The sequence below is a fragment of the Stenella coeruleoalba genome (assembly GCF_951394435.1).
Source record: "Stenella coeruleoalba genome assembly, chromosome: 2".
Lineage (NCBI taxonomy): Eukaryota > Metazoa > Chordata > Mammalia > Artiodactyla > Delphinidae > Stenella > Stenella coeruleoalba.
This window is the reverse complement of record NC_137147.1, coordinates 109,976,793-109,993,129: the sequence shown is the minus strand read 5'-3', so window position 1 is coordinate 109,993,129 and position 16,337 is coordinate 109,976,793. Positions and strand designations below refer to the sequence as shown.

At 55.9% G+C, this 16,337-nt stretch overlaps 1 protein-coding gene across 2 annotated transcripts; it reads right to left on the bottom strand.

Annotated features, from left to right (window-relative positions):
• Window positions 1–13,362, bottom strand: UNC45A (unc-45 myosin chaperone A). 2 transcript variants are annotated; one of them, XM_079910926.1, is made up of 20 exons: window positions 13,241–13,362; window positions 12,854–13,015; window positions 12,586–12,622; window positions 12,112–12,287; window positions 10,154–10,246; window positions 9,497–9,664; window positions 7,839–8,007; window positions 7,417–7,587; window positions 6,376–6,547; window positions 5,320–5,620; window positions 4,418–4,512; window positions 4,042–4,183; window positions 3,521–3,661; window positions 3,191–3,318; window positions 2,916–2,982; window positions 2,320–2,433; window positions 1,977–2,092; window positions 1,001–1,118; window positions 736–891; window positions 1–613 (listed from the first exon to the last, which is right to left on the bottom strand). In XM_079910926.1, the coding sequence occupies exons 1-20, from the start codon at window positions 13,244–13,246 to the stop codon at window positions 356–358; spliced, it is 2,790 nt and encodes a 929-aa protein (XP_079767052.1). In that variant the 5' UTR covers window positions 13,247–13,362; the 3' UTR covers window positions 1–355. The 2 variants fall into 2 exon arrangements, with proteins under 2 accessions (XP_079767052.1, XP_079767051.1); XM_079910925.1 differs by having other exon boundaries at window positions 13,196–13,273.
• Between the last annotated feature and the right edge of the window lie 2,975 nt (window positions 13,363–16,337).

The following is a 16,337-nucleotide window of genomic DNA, read 5'->3' as shown; positions in this document are numbered from 1 at the left end:
TTTGAGTTCCACACACTTTTTATTAGAGGATGAGGAGTGGACCTGCCAGCAGGCTCAGGTGAGGCTCACAGCTGGTGAGGCTCACAGCTGGGTCCTTCCCAGTGCAGGGAATCCACAGGCTGAGTTAGGACGCACCTTCCCCGTTCCCAGCTGTCTAAGTAGTACAGGAAAAGTTCCCTGCTGCGTGAGGCTGGAGGCAGTGCTGGCAGAGCAGGGCTGTGAACATGGCCCCTGACTCAGAACAGAGGACATCAAAGGGCAGCTGGGCAGGAGACACCCCAGCACCCACCAGCCAAGGCCATGTCTGTCCTCGCTCCCTGTGCTGCGATAGGTAGCGTGTGTGAGAGGCAGGTCCTCACTTTCCATCCTGGCTGGGTCTGATAAGCCCATATTCCACTGCTTTCCCCAGACAAGCGGCGGCAGCCCTCATGACTGGGCTCTCCTTGCCCTTAGCCAGCACTGACAGGATCTCCAGCATCTCGCTCTCCATCAGGGTGCTGGCAATCTCACTCGAGGCCTCCACCATGTTCAACACCACCACAGCACCCCGGTGCTGTAGCTCCTGGTTGGGGCTCAGAAGCAGGGCCTGCAGGATCTCCAGCCAGTGTGTGGTCTGCAGGAAACAGGGCAGCGTGACCACCGAGCATCAGGGAACCCTGGCAGGGCACACACTCACACACCCTGGCTGGGGGCTCCTGGCCCACCTCCCCCGCCCCACCAAGAAGGGGCACTGACCACTTGGGGGATGCGGCTGCAGAGCGAGGGCCGCATGGAGGTGAGCATGGCCAGGCCCCCAGCAGCCGCCCGCCGTAGCAGCTCATCGTCCTCTCCACTGTACAGCACCAGCAGCTTCAGCCGGTCACTGCCCGTGGCTTCAAAGAGATCCTGCACCTGTGGCCGGAAGCGGGGAGTGCACCAGGTTAGCTGGGGCAAAGGCCAGCCAGGGACAGGTACTTCTGTGTGCCTGCCTGCCATGACCACCTCCTGGACCAACCCTCACCTCCGTGCTCATGGCCAAGTTACACATGCACTCGGTGGCTGCCCGGCGGATCATCTCATGCTCCTCAAACATGTAGCCCTCAATCATGGGCACAGCCCTTTCCTTCAGGATCTTCTGCCTGTGGGGCCAAGGGTGGAGGGTCGGCATCACCAGAGCGCTGGCATCCATCACCCCCACCCCTGTTTCCCCACACAATCAAACCCGGGGCCAAGGATTTCCTTGGGCAATATCCAAAGACCCTCCTGCACCAGGGATGAAACCACCAGGCAGTGGTTTCCAGCCTTCTAACTGGGCCTAGGAAATAGCACAGGACCTTGGGAAATGCTCTAAAGTAGGAGTTAGGAGACCCAGGTGGTGATGATGGCAATGCTAACACCTAACTTTCGAGCCCTCACCCTGACCCAGCACTCGGACTACCTTACTTAATCCTCGCTACAGCCCTACAGTGAAGGTGCAGGTGTAATTATCATTATTACTATTTTGCAGAAGAGGAGACTGAGTGGCCCAAGGTCACAATCAGCAGCAATAGCTAATCTGTACTGCTTGGGCACATTGCCAGGAGCCAGGCACCTATGTAGTAAATGCTTTTACACGTATTTTCTCATTTAGTCCTCCTCGCTGCTCCTCCACGAGCTAGGTACTGTAGCCATCCTATTTCACAGAGGGGGAAACTGAGGCACAGAGGGGTTAAGTTACTTGTGAGGTTATACACTAATAAACAGTGAACCCAGGATTTGAACCCAGGCAGCCTGACTCCAGGGTCTGCGCTGTCATCGCCCAGTCCCTTGCTATCTCACGGGACACTGCACAAGTCACGCCTCTCAGCCTGTCTCCTCCGCTGTAAGGTGCAGAGGAGTCACCATGAGGAGCAAATAAGTGAGTGACTGGGGAGTGCTTTCCACGCTGTAAAGCGCTTTCCTGGGGATGGTCCAAACCATGATGCCCTGCCCAGGCCCCACATCCCAAGGGACCTTACCGGAGCCTCTCGCTGATCCCTGCCAGGTTTGTTAGAGCCATGAGTGCCTCAAAGTTCTGCAGGCCGGAGCAGTTGAGGTGCAGGAGAGAGACGAGGGGCCGGACCACCTCGTAGATCTGCGATACGCACCCACCTGTCAGGGCTATGCGCCCCAGCTTCCCCAACCCCATCGGCCCTGCAGATGGGAGGGAGTCCAGCCCCAAAAAGAAGCCTGCCCTTCCCACCCCCAGGGCTCAGCAAAGCTGACACTTCCCCAAGGAGGAGCCGCAGCTCGGGTCAAAGGCCGTCAGGGCCCTGTGAGGGGGTGGAGGACAGGCCAGCGCTGGGGCAGAAAGATACGCACCCGCTCACCGGGAAAGGTCATCTCTGGGTTGGAGGTGATGGTGAGCTTGGCAAGAGCCTGGGCTGCCTTCGTCTGCCCCACGTCAGTGCCTTCCAGGGCCAGCGGGAGCAGAGCCTGTAGGGACAAGCCCATCAGTGTCCAAGATGTGCCCGGGAACATAAGGCCCAAACCACGAGGCTCTGAGGCCCTGACTGTGCTGCCCTCACCTTTCCCTGCCATTCTCTCCCCAGGCTTGACAATGATACTCCCACTCCCACCCTCTCATCTCTCTGAGGCCTCCCAGTAAGCTACCCAAACACTTCCCGAAACAACTATTAAGGGACAGATGTGGATTGTGCCCGGCACCAGAGCCATGGAGGTCAATGACACAAGGGAAAGGAGGAGAGCTCAGGACCCTAATAGGCACAAAGTCCGGGGCTCTAAAAAGCCCCACCGCCCCCCACCCCCGGCCCCCAGCATCTCTCACTCAGCAGGAAGACATTCCTGCTGGTCGCTAATAATACTTCTCCGTCCCACACCCAACACTGATCTCTGGTGTAGCAGCCACTCAGTGATGTTTTACATGCCATCGGGAAGGAGTCTGTAAGCCCGCTTACCTTGCCCCCTCCCTGAGCAACCACGGTGCCACGGTCCTCGAACTCCTCCACCAAAGCCAGGAAGACCCTGTGGGGAGAAGGCTGTGCTGGACGGGCCGGCCCGGGCTCTGGCAGGCAGACCCTCCACTCCTGGGCTCAGCAAAAGAAGGGCGCCATGCGGGTGGCCCCCTGCTCTGAGGGGCCCACGGCACCAGGACCTGCTCCCGCTGTAGTTCCATCAGCAGCCTGGAGGCTGACGGGCTGCAGCAGGTCTGGTGTAGCTGGGGCAGGCTCACCTGGAGAGCAGCTCCCTGCAGGAACTGGTCAGCACAGGGCTCTCGGTCTTCACCATGCACGTCATGGCCGACACCACACCAGCCGCCAGCAGCTTCTTAACTCGAGCCCGCACGAAACTCGGTTTGTCCTGGGGGAGGAGGCAGCTGAGCACAGGGGCCTCGGCCGATTAGGCAGGGAAAGGGGAACCCTCCTCACGGCACAAATTGATGAGCATGAAAACAAAGGGAAGGAAACCCGCTTAAACAGAAGGCTCATCTGCTGTGGATGTCTCGGGTCAACTGGCCCCAGTGACACGGAGGCCCCCAAACCCCTCCTAGCAGCCCCCTCACCTTGGGGTGCTGCTCGGGCACGTGCTGCTTGGCGTACTTGGCCAGTTCCACCATCTTGGGGTCCGGCTCCTCGTAGTCGTAGCTATTGGTGCAGTTCACCAGCGCCGAGGCCACTGCAAAGAGCACCGACCTCTCCTCGGACTGCCGGGGGCAGAGGGGCCATCAGCGGCCATCCCGGGGGGAATAGTAGCACCGGGATAAGCGCTGCCCAGGCTCCCAGTTCTACCCTCAGCTGGACCACGTGGGCACCAGGATGAATCTGGGCACCGCCAAGGCCCGAGGGTGGCCCCAGACTTTGGGAGCTCACACACTTGACCACCCCAACTCCTCCTAAGAGATCGTCCTTTCCAACCCTGCTGGCGCAGGCCAGTACACCCAGGCCACACAGAGCGGCCACTCGGGCTACCAGCCCCCCTCTCTGTGGGGTCACAAAAGCCATTGGCCAAGACCTGCCAAGAAAGCCCCGTAAGCTCTAACCCTAGACAGTGTCCCCGGACGACTGCAGGAACCCATGGAGCTACCTTGCTGAGCTGGAACAGAGCCTTCAGCGCAGCCTCATCCTCCACAAACTCCTCCTTCACATCGGCATCGAAGGTAAGGTAGGCCAGACCCTCCACCGCCCAGCGCCGAGTGCCCGCATCGATCTGGTCATTGCACAGCCACCTGGGGGCATGCAGGGCACAGATGACCATCAGAAAGGTGGGGGGACAGGAGGGGTACACCAGGACCAAGGGGGAAAAGCCAGGGGCTGGGGCATCCCCGCCACAGACAGAAGCAGTTCACACAGCAGCGCAGGAGGGCCTGCCTGGGGGAGGACAGGGCAGTGAGGAGGCCCCACCCTCCTCTTTTGAGGTCTGGCTGACAGGTCGGGAGCCACAACAGTGCTAAATGACTCACTTTCGACACTGCTTGGCCAGTTTGAGCGTGGAGCCTTCAGCAAACTGCTTCATGCTAAAGTCAGTCCCTCCGGCCGAGCCAAGCTTACAGAGTCCCTGGTGGAAGAGGTGAGAACCAGCTGCTGGCCGAGGGACGGAGGCAGAGCAGGGCTCCTCCACAGCTGGCGTGGGCTCCCCCCCAGGCACTCTGTCAGGCTCTCTGGAGGCCATGCACACCGCCACCAGGTTACCACCTGGAGCACCGGGCAGCAAAAACACCTACTGGGGTGGCCACGTGACATGGCATCTGGTAGAGACTGACATATTGACCACCATGCTGGCCTGGGCCCCAACCCGGCCCGATCACACTGGGATTTGCTCTTTCTTTCCACGTCATAGAAGGAAGCTCTTTACAGATGGAACTAAGATCCATGTGGGGAGAAGATGGGTACCTTGGCCCAGGCCAGGATCCTCACGGAATGGAGAAACCCAGGACTAAGTGCTCCAAGGAGGAGGACCAGCTTCCTCAAGGTGCAGGGCTGCAACAGGCTCAGGGAGGCCAGGCAGTCCCCACACCACCTGCTCCTGGGGCCGCCTGCTGGCCCAGCCTGTCCACACAGCCCTCTGACCCGCCTGCCCAGTGTGTCCTCCATCGTCTCCTCCTGGAGCCGCTCCCACTGCCCGCAGGGGGCAGCCCGGGCCGCCCTGCATTCTCAGGTGTCCTCTCTGTACGAGGCTCATCTCTCTGACCCGACCATGAGCCCTGTGGTAGTAGGAGCCAGGGCCCCTGCCTCCGGCCTCGACAAGGCCCTGCACTTCCCATACTGTCACCCAGCGTGTGCTGGTGCTGCACCCTGAGACACCAGCCAGCCCGGGGCCCCTGCCTGGCTGCCCGCTTGCCCAGCCCAGGCCCGCCCGTCTCACCACCAGCGCCCGGATGCGGATGCTGTCCTTCTCGCCACGCCTGTACAGGTCCTTCAGCAGCGAGACGCCGTTGGCCGTGATAAACGAGGCCCGCCTGGCCTTGCCGGCCGCGTGAATCAGGGCCTCCACGGCCACCAGCTGCTCCTCCTCCTGCTCCGAGGCACATAGAGCGATCACACTCTCCATGACGCCACTCAGCTCCAGGGCCCGGTTGCCGGCATCACACGGGCCCTGCAGGAGGCAGGACACCGTCTGGAGGGCCCGCAGCTTCCCAGCCAGCCCTTGGCCCTCAAACCAGCTCCTGAGGGGTACAGGGTGGCAGCTGTCACATCAAAGCCAGCATAAGGGGACTCCCCTTCCCTCCCTTCCCCTCCAATGGCTGGGCATCTGCACTACTTGGGCAGCAACAGCAAGAAAAGCTGCCGGCATTCCCTGGTGGTCCAGTGGTTAGGATTCTGGGCTTTCACTGCCGGGGGGGGCCCGGGTTTGATCCCTGGTCGGAGAACTAAGATTCCATAAGCTGCATGGAGCAGTCAAAAAAAAAAAAAAAAAAAGAAGAAAAGAAAAACTGCCAATGGGAAGACGAGGACCTCCTCTGGATGGCAGTCGCTGGCGTTCCTTATCGAGGCTTTCATTCGAGCCTCCCCTGATGACACGCCACCTAATGTAGGTCACTCTCACTCACACCACCCTGTTGTCTCCTTCCCTGTACTCACTAAGATCTGAACTTGTGCTGCTTATTTCCTGACTCGTCTTCTCCTAGCTGTGAGCTCCTTAAGGACTGTCATGCTGCACTGCTGTGTCAGAACGGACACACAGTAAGTGCTCAGTGAACACTATGTGCTTGAGGACATTTGTTGCGCTAGAGAACTGATTTGAGAAAGAATGTCCCTGGGGAGGTCACTCTGGAACAAGATGTGGCCCTTGGGACCACTCTGTCTGGCCCCAGCTAGTCTTCCCCAAGGCTGCTCTCCTTGTGGGAAACCTTTCACTGCTGTCCCTCCCCAAAGAGTCAGAACTCTCGCAGGTACCCTGGCAATAGGAGGCTTCCCTTACTTGATGTAGTTTTCACAGAGTCGGTGGAAGTTCTCCCTCTCGGCATCACACTTCAGGTCATCGAAGAGCTTGCTGAGGAGAATGGAGGCGCTCATACGGCTGTTTGCTGTCACTGTGAGCTCCCCGGGAGGGTACTGCACGGAGCCCCCCACCTCCAGAATCTTTTTCAGACCTGAAAAGACACCCTATTTAGACAGCAGAACATGAGTTCCAACCCGTATAAGCAAAGGGAAGAGGTTTCCTGGGAGATGCATGCAAAGGCAGGACCACTCTGGCCCGAGGTCAGAGTGCAGACAGGCTCACAGAAGCCGGTGGGCTGGGGGCAGGCGTGGGGTCAGGCAAGGACCTCAGAAGTAAGGTCTGCATGCAGGCGCTGCCCGTGGGGGTGAATGCTGTAGGGTTTGGAGGTTCCTCATCTGTAAAACTGAAGGGGAAAACAACATCCACGCCTCACACGATAATTGGGATAACAAGAAAAGACGAGTACCCAACAGATGGACTCAGGCTGGGACTTTGCCAACCCTTCCTAATTTATCTTTTAAGGGAAAAGAGCAGTATGGCTTTATATATTAAACTTGAAGAATATTCGCCCTGCATATAGAAGTAACACGCACTCATTGAAAAAACTTCAGACACAGAAAGCTGACCCGGCCTCCCTGTTAACCTGCTCGTGGGCCCGCTCGACGTGCGTGCAGGTGCACACGAACACGGCTGAAGGGGCCAATGTTCCCTAAGGGTACAGTGCAGGCCACATGCACTTCAGTGCAGACACACGCTGGGTGCAATCCCTCCTGGAGACGAACAGGTCCAGCTACCCGAGCAAGATGCAACACATACTTGATCTTTCTCTGTCTCTCTGTATTTATTTATCTATCTACCTACCTATTTATTTACTTATATGCCATGCCACAATAGCTTGCAGGATCTTAGTTCCCGGAGCAGGGATCGAACGCAGGCCCTCGGCAGTGAAAGCGCAGAGTCCTAACTGCTGGACCACCAGGGAATTCCCTTTTTCTCTCCTTTTAAGACTCTATCACCTACCTTGGTCGATAACCCAGAGGGTGAGGCTGTTGTTGGGGTCCTTAGGAGACTTCCGGGGCACCACTTTAATCAGGAGGGTCAGGGCACTGTCTCGGCCTTGGCCTGAGACCCCCACCTCAGTCAGTAGCTCCAAGAGGTTACTGATGAGGACCTTCAGCTCCCGGGCGGGATCTGGCAACAAGAAGACATTAGTGGGCTCTCCAGTGGCCTAGCCCCAACTTCCCCGGTAGAGAGAGGGGACCTGCAGCCTGAGCACTGGTTTCCAGCCTTCCCCGAGGCGCCCTGGCTACTTAGAACCTCGAGTAAGATACTGTCAACAAGCCGTATTCCTGAACAACCTGCGGCTGCAGCTGGCCTGGCTGGCTCAGCCCCTTCCTCTCCACGAGAGCCACACCACAGGACACAGACTTGCTTCCACTCACCCACGATGATGGCGCCTTCTTTGCCACGGAAGCCCTTCTTGACGCCTTCCTTCAGGGCATCAAACATAACCTGCAACAGGTGGCAGGCAGCCAGGGACACGGCCTGGTTTTCCACGCCCAGGATGGAGACCACCCTCCGAGTTCCCAGCACACTCAGGGTCGCCACTGTCTGGGTGGGAAAGAAGTGGGCAGAGCTTCCAGTTGGTGAAGGGCAGCCGTGGAGATCCCTAACTGGGGGTCAGAGAGGGTGGCCAGAGGGGAGGAAACATGTGGGTGAAAGAGCAGCTCCCCGTGAAAGCAAAGTGGGCCTGCTGAGGGTGAGGCCGGGGCAATGCCAGGATTATCTTGTTGGAAGGGCTTCCTAAAGAAACATTCCAGGGGACTCCCCCACTCTCTCTCTCCTCGGCTCCAATCAGAAAAGACAAGGAATACTGTGGCTCTGAAGGCAGCTGCTTTGGTTCGTGTCTCCCCAGGAAGGAGAAACATAAGCCTGGACAAAGCTACCTGACTACCTGGCCCAGGGATACCTCATTCCTCCCTGATACCAACCCTGAGGTTCTGTCTACATCCTGGGGATGTGGACATACATGGAACGAACCACAAGGCCTCTACGCCCATTTCTGAGCTGGAAAAACCCCGAATGTCTACTTGGGTCCATCCTCATTCACAACAGGGATGGGCAGGAAGGCTAGAGGAGGCAGGCGGAATTCACGCGGCTTTACCGTTCCTAGTCCTGGGAGACCCAGAAATAGAGCCCGATCTTGGCCTGAAGTGTTCATAGAATGTTTCACATTTCCACCCCTGATCTAGGAACTGTGGGCTCCTCTAAAAGCAACCAAGGGTCAAGTCCCTGTTCCCTAGGTCCAGTCAGTTCAGGCAAGAACCAGAGTATGGACTTTGTGACACCGGCCTGGGGCAGGGCTGTTCTTGTTGAACCGTCTGTGCAGGACACCCACAGTCTACACTGAGAACCATCTCAGGGTCCTGCCCTACATATCTGGTCTCGCTGGTAAAGTTGCTGTGGGTCACATCACTGACCACATCAAGCACTGTGAGGACCCCTGTCCAAGGGAAATGCCAGCTTGATGGTGAGGGAAGGACAGGTGCCCTGCTCTTTGCATGCAGCTTGCTTTTACCACACGGACAACGAGGGGATCAATGACCAGGTGTCTCTGTGATCTGCCGCAGGAGAGTTCCCTGGTCCGGGAAGATCCCACATGCCGCAGAGCAGTTAAGCCCGTGCGCCACAACTACAGAGCCTGTGCTCTAGAGCCCGCGAGCCACAACTACCGAAGCCCGTGCGCCTAGAGCTCGTGCTCCGCAACAAGAGAAACCACTGCAATGAGAAGCCCGTGCACCGCAATGAAGAGTAGCCCCCTGCTCGCCGCACCTAGAGAAAGCTCGTGCACAGCAACAAAGACCCAACGCAGCCAAAAATAAAATAAATGAAAAAAAAAGTGCTCAGGGTGTCAGTGGGCTGCTTTCGCTCTTTCCTGGCCGCACTTTGTCCCAAACTTTGTCAGTGGTCTTTTTGTGTCATTTTAATTTTGTCTCTCGTTACATATCTCCTTATATTTTACCTTATAAGATGAGAGGCGGAAGAGTGGGTGGACAGACAGACTGACTGAGGCAGTAACTAGACCCTTCGCCCCACCCACCCGTGACTGGTGTTCAGAGCAAATGCCAACTAGTGTGCGCAGGGCTGCCAGCATCAGGTCGGGCTCTCCCGTGTCCAGCAGGCGCTGCAAAAGCTGAACCCCGTTGCTCCGGAAGATCTTCTCAGCTCCAGCATCCTCCCGGGCCAGCACCACCAGGTTCTGAGATGCCTGCGTCAAAGGAAGTGCACATAACGTGAACACTGTACACGGCACAGGGCAGGGCGAGTAGACACCCTGAGCTCTGGACCTCACTGCTTCCACTTAGCAGCTGAGTGACCTTGGCCATAAACTTAACCTCTGTGAACTTCAGCTTCCTCTTCTGTAAGTAGAGCAAAGAGCTTGCTCTTGGCATTGAGGGTTAGAATAAATGGAGTCCTGAGTCCCTGGCAAAGCTTGAAGGGCAGAAACAGTGCCTCAGTCACCCCTGTACACCCAACTCCTAGCACAGGACCTAAGCACCAACAAGGTGCTTCGGGAACTCTGGTTCCCTCTCCCTGGCTCACACTTAGGCCCCAGGCCCTCTGAGCTCCCACCCAGGCTCTGTGAGCCCAGCTGCCCGATCTAAGGAGCGCCGTGCAGCAGGCCAGGCCAGCAGGGGCTCCCAGGGCCAACATCAGCACACAGGGGAGTTCAGCTCCCACTCACACAGTTCCATACCTTTTGCTTTTTCTCAGTGCCTTTTTCTTGTGGGTCCAATAATATCTGAAACATCTGCTCCACTTTGGCATCCGTCGAAGACATGTAACTCACCTACGACAAATCAGCAAAGCATGGGAGGAACTGCCTCTCTTGACTGGAGACAACACATTCCCTCTTTGTTCTCTCCGGCCCCTCCCAGGGCCTGGCTCCTGACTCCGGGAGGCACAGTAGGATGCCTGGGCTTAGGCCTCGCACCAAGCTACCTTGGGCAGGAAGAGACTTGCCTGGCAGCTCCTCCCAAACTCCCCGCAGCTGTTTTCTTCTCTGAGCTATTTCCCACTTGGGCAGCGGGGGCAGCACTGATGTTGAAGGCAGGGCCATTCAGAAGGGGTGGCGTCCTGTTAGCCATGAGGCAACCCACTCCCAGGGGGGCCATGTACGTTGTGGCAGCCTGGGTGCACTGCCCGTGGCGCTGAACCAATATTTATACCTCCTGCAAGGGAGCCAGCAAGTCACGAGGTAGCTGCTGACACGCCTTTTAAGTCAAGGATTCTCTTTTTGATATTTTTAAAAAAATAATCTGAATGACCAAGCTCATCCTAGGCCCTCTCCCTCCCTAGGGTTCTGGGTATGGACAGCAGCACATGCCTAGCACGTGTGCCGCTCCCCGCTTCCCCTCCTGCAGCCATGACAGACGTGGTTCATGGCACAACACGTTCTCCTAGACCCAGGCAACCTGCTTCCTAATCTTTCTCAACACAGGATTCTAAGCAGCCCCAGCTGATCAGACAGAGCTGACACTGAGAGTAAAATAGTCTGCTTTCCCAGGTCTCAACCTTTTGATAAGGTGTTTGCCATCATATTACTTGCTTCCACTGGGTCAGAATTTTAACACCAAATTATCTGGCTAATTCAAGCTTGATAATAGTTCATGACAATCTTTAGATTATTTTCTCCTAAATTAATTTTTAAATATGTGTATCACACAATGTCTATTTAAAAAAACAACCAAATGAAGCAAAATCTCTTTTGAAAAGTCCTCTCGATCCTATTCCTTTCCCTAGCAGTCACAGTCATCATTTTGATGCACGTCTTTTAAAATATTTTTCTTTGTGTTTACATACCCAACTGTACCCATGGAAAAAAATTGGTGTTATTTTGAGTGCATTTCGTGGGGGGGATCATTTTAACATAAACGGTATTATACTATACGTTATTATATGTTTTGCTTTTTTTTCACTTAACAAGTGTCAGCTTTCCACGTCCATATGTGTTGATCTGCCTATTCTTAGCAACTACTGCATAGGAGTCTGTAGTAAGGATGTCACTCAGTTTATTTAGCCATTCCCCTACTGCTGGGCATTTAAGCAAGTTCCAATTTTTCATTACTACAAACAAGGCTGAAACAAACAAACACACACCTGCTTGTGTACACAGGCAAGGCTTCTCTAGGAGAGATAGCAAGAAGTAAACATACTGAATCACAGGACATGCTCATTTAAAATTTTAAGAGATATGCTAGGGAGACGCAAGAGGGAAGAGATATGGGAATATATGTATATGTATAATTGATTCACTTTGTTATAAAGCATAAACTAACACAACACTGTAAAGCAATTATACTCCAAAGGTATGCTAAAGGACTCTGCAAAGGAGCTGTACCAATTTATACCCCCTCCAGCAGTCATGAACGAGCCTACGTCCTCCCGCAACCTCACCCCTTAAATGTGTCTCCCTCCTTCTAGCAATGTGTACAAACTTTAAATGTTTGCCAAACAGACCATCAAAAAGAACAGCACCTTGCTGTTCTTTTAATTTGCTTTTACGTAACCACTGGCAAGGTTGAACATTCTATAAGGTCATTCGCCATCAGCATCCCCCTTCCAGAGAACTGTGTTTACACAGGTGATCCAGATCCATTTATCAGTGCCCCTCTACCACTGGTCAATGCCTCGCTCTCTCAATTACTCACACACCTTCTCCTGAATCTGGCCCGCGATGTTCCGCAGGGCCTCCTGGAAAACTTTGTTCTTGGGCTCCAGGCTCACACATCTCTGCAGGTCAAGGACGGCCTGGTCGAGGCGGCCTAGCTTCTCTAGGGCTTGGCTCCGCCGGTAAAGTGCTTTGACATCCCCACCGTCCTTTTCAATGGCTGAGCACAAACAGGAGCTCTGTCAGCACCCATGAGGCCACCATCTCCAGGCAAGAGCAGCAGGGAAAGATCTCGAGGGGCAGAGGAAGGTGGGGGGACGGATGTGGGGCTCAGTACTTCAGCCTCAGAAAAGGTGAGGGTAGCTGCGGAAAAGGAAATGCCCCAGGAAGTGGGAAAGAAAAAAGGCAGATGTGTTTCAGGGGTGAAAGGAGGAGGAGAAAGTGACGGTGCAGTGGTCCCAGAATCCTTGCCCACCCCAGAAGTCCCACAGCTCCACACAAGGGCCACATTCCCCTACCTTTGGATGCCTCGGTTTCTGCTTTGTCGTAATCTTCCTGTAAGAGAAGAACAGGCCTGAGAGGCTGGTCATCTCCTTTCTCGGGCACAACTGGGCAACAAAGTTGTTTTCCTTAGTCACCAGGTTCCCCCACCACCTAGAGACCCAAAAGACGTGTAACAAGTGTGGGTGGCCTGAGAAGGCGAATATCCAGTCGGGGCCCAAGCAGCGGCGAGGTGCGCCAACAGGGGTCCGGGCAGGCTAGGGGAAGAGCAGCCGGCTCGCTCACCAGCTTGAGGTGGCAGGCGGCCCGGTTCCGGTGCAGAATGGCCTGGTCCTGGGGCGTTGCGCCCAGACCCAGGGCTTGGGTGTAGGCCGTCAAGGCGCCTTCGTAGTCCCCGCATTTGAACAGCTCGTTGCCATCCTTCCTCAACTGTTCCACTGAGCTGGCCTGTGGAGGGAAGGGGTGGAAACGTCCGAGGTGGGCTCAGGGTGAGCCGGGGAGCTAGGGGCAGAGGAGCCTGGGGGTCGCGGGTGGGTCCCATGGAGGGCCAAGATTGAGGGAGAAGGAGGCCCGAGAATGGTCAGAGCAGGTGCGAAGTGCTGATGGCGCAGGGAGATGGGTACGCACCCCGGGGTCGGCGGGCCGGGGCTCGGGGGTCCCTGGACCACTCACGGTCATCGCGCAGCAGACGTCCCGAGCGCGCGCAGGCGCAGTCTCCGGAGAGGGGTGGGTCTAGGCTCGGGAATCCGCTGTCGGCTGCCCCGCCCCAGTCTTGCGTCAGAGGCGGTGGTAGACAAGGGGCGGGGCCAAGGGGAGAGCACGCCGGGAAGAGGGGCAGGGCGCTCAGCCCGGGTCCGCAGGCGCAGAGAAGCCCCAGGCGCGCTTAGTCTGTTCCCGCTGAGACCGGCAGGGGGCGCGCGGCGGAGGGCGAGAGGGGCGCCCGTGGCTGCTCAGGTCTGGTCCCGGCCCTGGTCCCGGCCCAGGTCCCGGCCCAGATCTCGGCCCCGGCCCCGACCGCGGCAGAAATGCACGAGGTCTGCAGTTATCAGGGCCACGAGCAGCAGTCCGTAAAGGCCCAGCGCTAGAAGCGGGCCCGGGCCCCTATGGGAGAGGGGAGAGTATCAGGATGCTGGCCCAAGCCGCGCTCTTGCTACTGCAGCCTGAGGGTTAGAGGCCCTGAGAGTCAGGAGAAAGTCCAGAACTCCCTACCCAGAAAAGTGTAGAATTTGAAAATACAAATTCAGGGAGCTCACAGGTACCCGGAAGCCATCTGTGGACAGATTCAGGATTGAAAACCCCGACTATAACACGTGTAATCCAGAATACAAGATCCTCTCAGTATTGACACCCGTCCCACCCCACCCACCACACAACACCTACAATGACTACCTGTCACCTGCTTTCACAGCCCCCTGAACTTTTCCTTCACAGATTTGTTTGTAATCATGTATTTACGCGATTTTATGTTTGAGATCTGTCCCTCCACGGGTCTGTAAGCTACAAGCCTCCCACTCCAGAAATTAGGAACAGAGCCTCAGGTACTGGAACACCCCGTCAGTGTGCCAGTGGCCCTGGGGCTGGAGTTCTCACCTGAAGACGGGAGGAGGCGGAAGGGCAGAGAGATTGACCTGGTGCAAGGCCTCAAATTCAGACCGAGTGCAGCAGGAGCCCCCTGCAGCCTGCAGGTGGCAGCAGTAGGCTTCCTCCGGGGTATCAGAGAGCCGAGGACAGAAGAAACCGGGGTAGCGATGGCCATCAGCATCCCAGGCGGTCTGGCACAAGGGGGGATGGTGGGCCAAAGCTGAAAGGAGGGGCAAGAGGGCTGGAGACAGGCAGGAATGATCTACCCACACCCCACTCCACCCCTTTTGGAGAATAAAAGGGATCAACCATTATCAGAAGGGCAGGCTTCCTTCCTCCCCACAAGCTCCCCAGAGTAGCCTATACCTTGCTAAAAGAGTAGGGTACTGGAGGGGGGGCTGGGCAGAGGAGAGTGCTGTACCTGAGAGAGAGGTCGGCTGGGCAAGCGTCATCCAGCTGAAGAGCAGCAGTAGCCCCACAGACAGGCCTGTCAGCACAGGGCCTGGCCTCCTCTGGAAGCCCATGAGAGGTCACCTCCACCTCAGCCCTGGTCCTAGAAATCCCAACATCTCTATTTCTAAGCCATGGCTGCAGGCAGTAAGGAAATAAAATCAAAGCCCCAAAGCACCGTAAACACAAACCTGAAGCTTCTCTGTCGCAGACCTCTAGAGAGAGCTGAAAGTGACTGAGTTTCTATCTTCTATTGGAAAATGGGAGGATTGTGGCTCCAAGCTGTCTAAGGTTCTCTAAGCTGAAGGGGAAAAGGCTCAGAAGGCTAGAACACCGAATGAGGAATGAGAGAGAAGTTGAGCCACTAGCCTGAAGAACAGACAAGCATTAAGAACCAAATATGTTTCTCTCTATACACTCTAAACTTTCAGGCTGCCATGGAAGCCATGGGAATTCTGATTGTTCCACTTCAGGCCCCAGAGACCTCAGTTCCAGCGTTTGGAGCTTCCCTCTCTAACTTCTGTGTCATGGCAACCACCAAGACTAGCTGAAAAGCAAGCGTGAGTGCTCTCATTAACTTTTCCCCTGAGTCCTCATTGACCCCAGCTACCAACCAAAGTATAAAATCTACCAATCTGACTGGAGTATACTTAGCAACCAGCCAACCCCATTTCACAAGAAAATCTCTTCCAGGGTCTCCAGGTCTCTCTTACCAAACCTCATACTTCATAGATGCTGTCTGCTGAGACAGGGAATTTCTCGAGAAGGCCAGAGGCCACCAACCAGCAGTGTTGTGTTGTTCCAGTGTCTACTGAGGCCTAACAACGTCATGCTCCCAGAACAGCAGTGACAACACTCATAAGGGGCCCACAGCAGTGCCTGGGAACTGAAGCAGGAACCCTCACGGCACAAGAAATGCAGATTTTGTTCCCAGCGCCTGACAGCAAAGAAGACAGTTCCTGCAGAAACAACACTGCTGCCTGGGAGCCTAAGTCTGAAACAGTTAGGGAAGGCTCCCAGTGCAGGCTCCAATTTCCAGAAGGTTAAGCACTAGGGTCTTCTGGCCCCAAAGGTGAGGCTCCCATGCCCATAGCAACCAGGCCATTCTTGCAGGGAGAACTATTTTTATAAATTTATTTATTTTATTTTATTTTATTTTTGGCTGCGTTGGATCTTCATTGCTGCGCGCGGGCTTTCTTTAGTTGCAGCGAGCGGGGGCTACTCTTTGTTGCGGTGCATGGGCTTCTCATTGGGGTGGCTTCTCTTGTTCCGGAGCACGGGCTCTAGGAATGCAGGCTTCAGTAGTTGTAGCACGCAGGCTCAGTAGTTGTGGCTCGCAGACTCTAGAGTGCAGGTTCAGCAGCTGTGGCACATGGGCTTAGTTGCTCCGTGGCATGTGGGATCTTCCCGGACCAGGGCTCGAACCCATGTCCCCTGCATTGGCAGGCAGATTCTTAACCACTGCGGCCACCAGGGAAGCACAAGAACTATTTTTAGAGCGCTTTGAGAATTTTCAGAGCATTGACAGCTTGAAAATTGTTTTGCCATGGCGGGAGAGGACCCTCCTGGGAGAAGCTGTCTCTGGTCCAGAGGCTAGGTGAATTGCCCTTCCTCCAAGTTACCAGTCCCCTGTGCCTTCCTGCCCTGGACACACTGTGAGGCTGCTGTCTTATGTCTTGTGTATTTTCCTCCTTCCGCCAGGATGTGGGTTCCCAGAGCCAGGCCATATTCTTCTTGC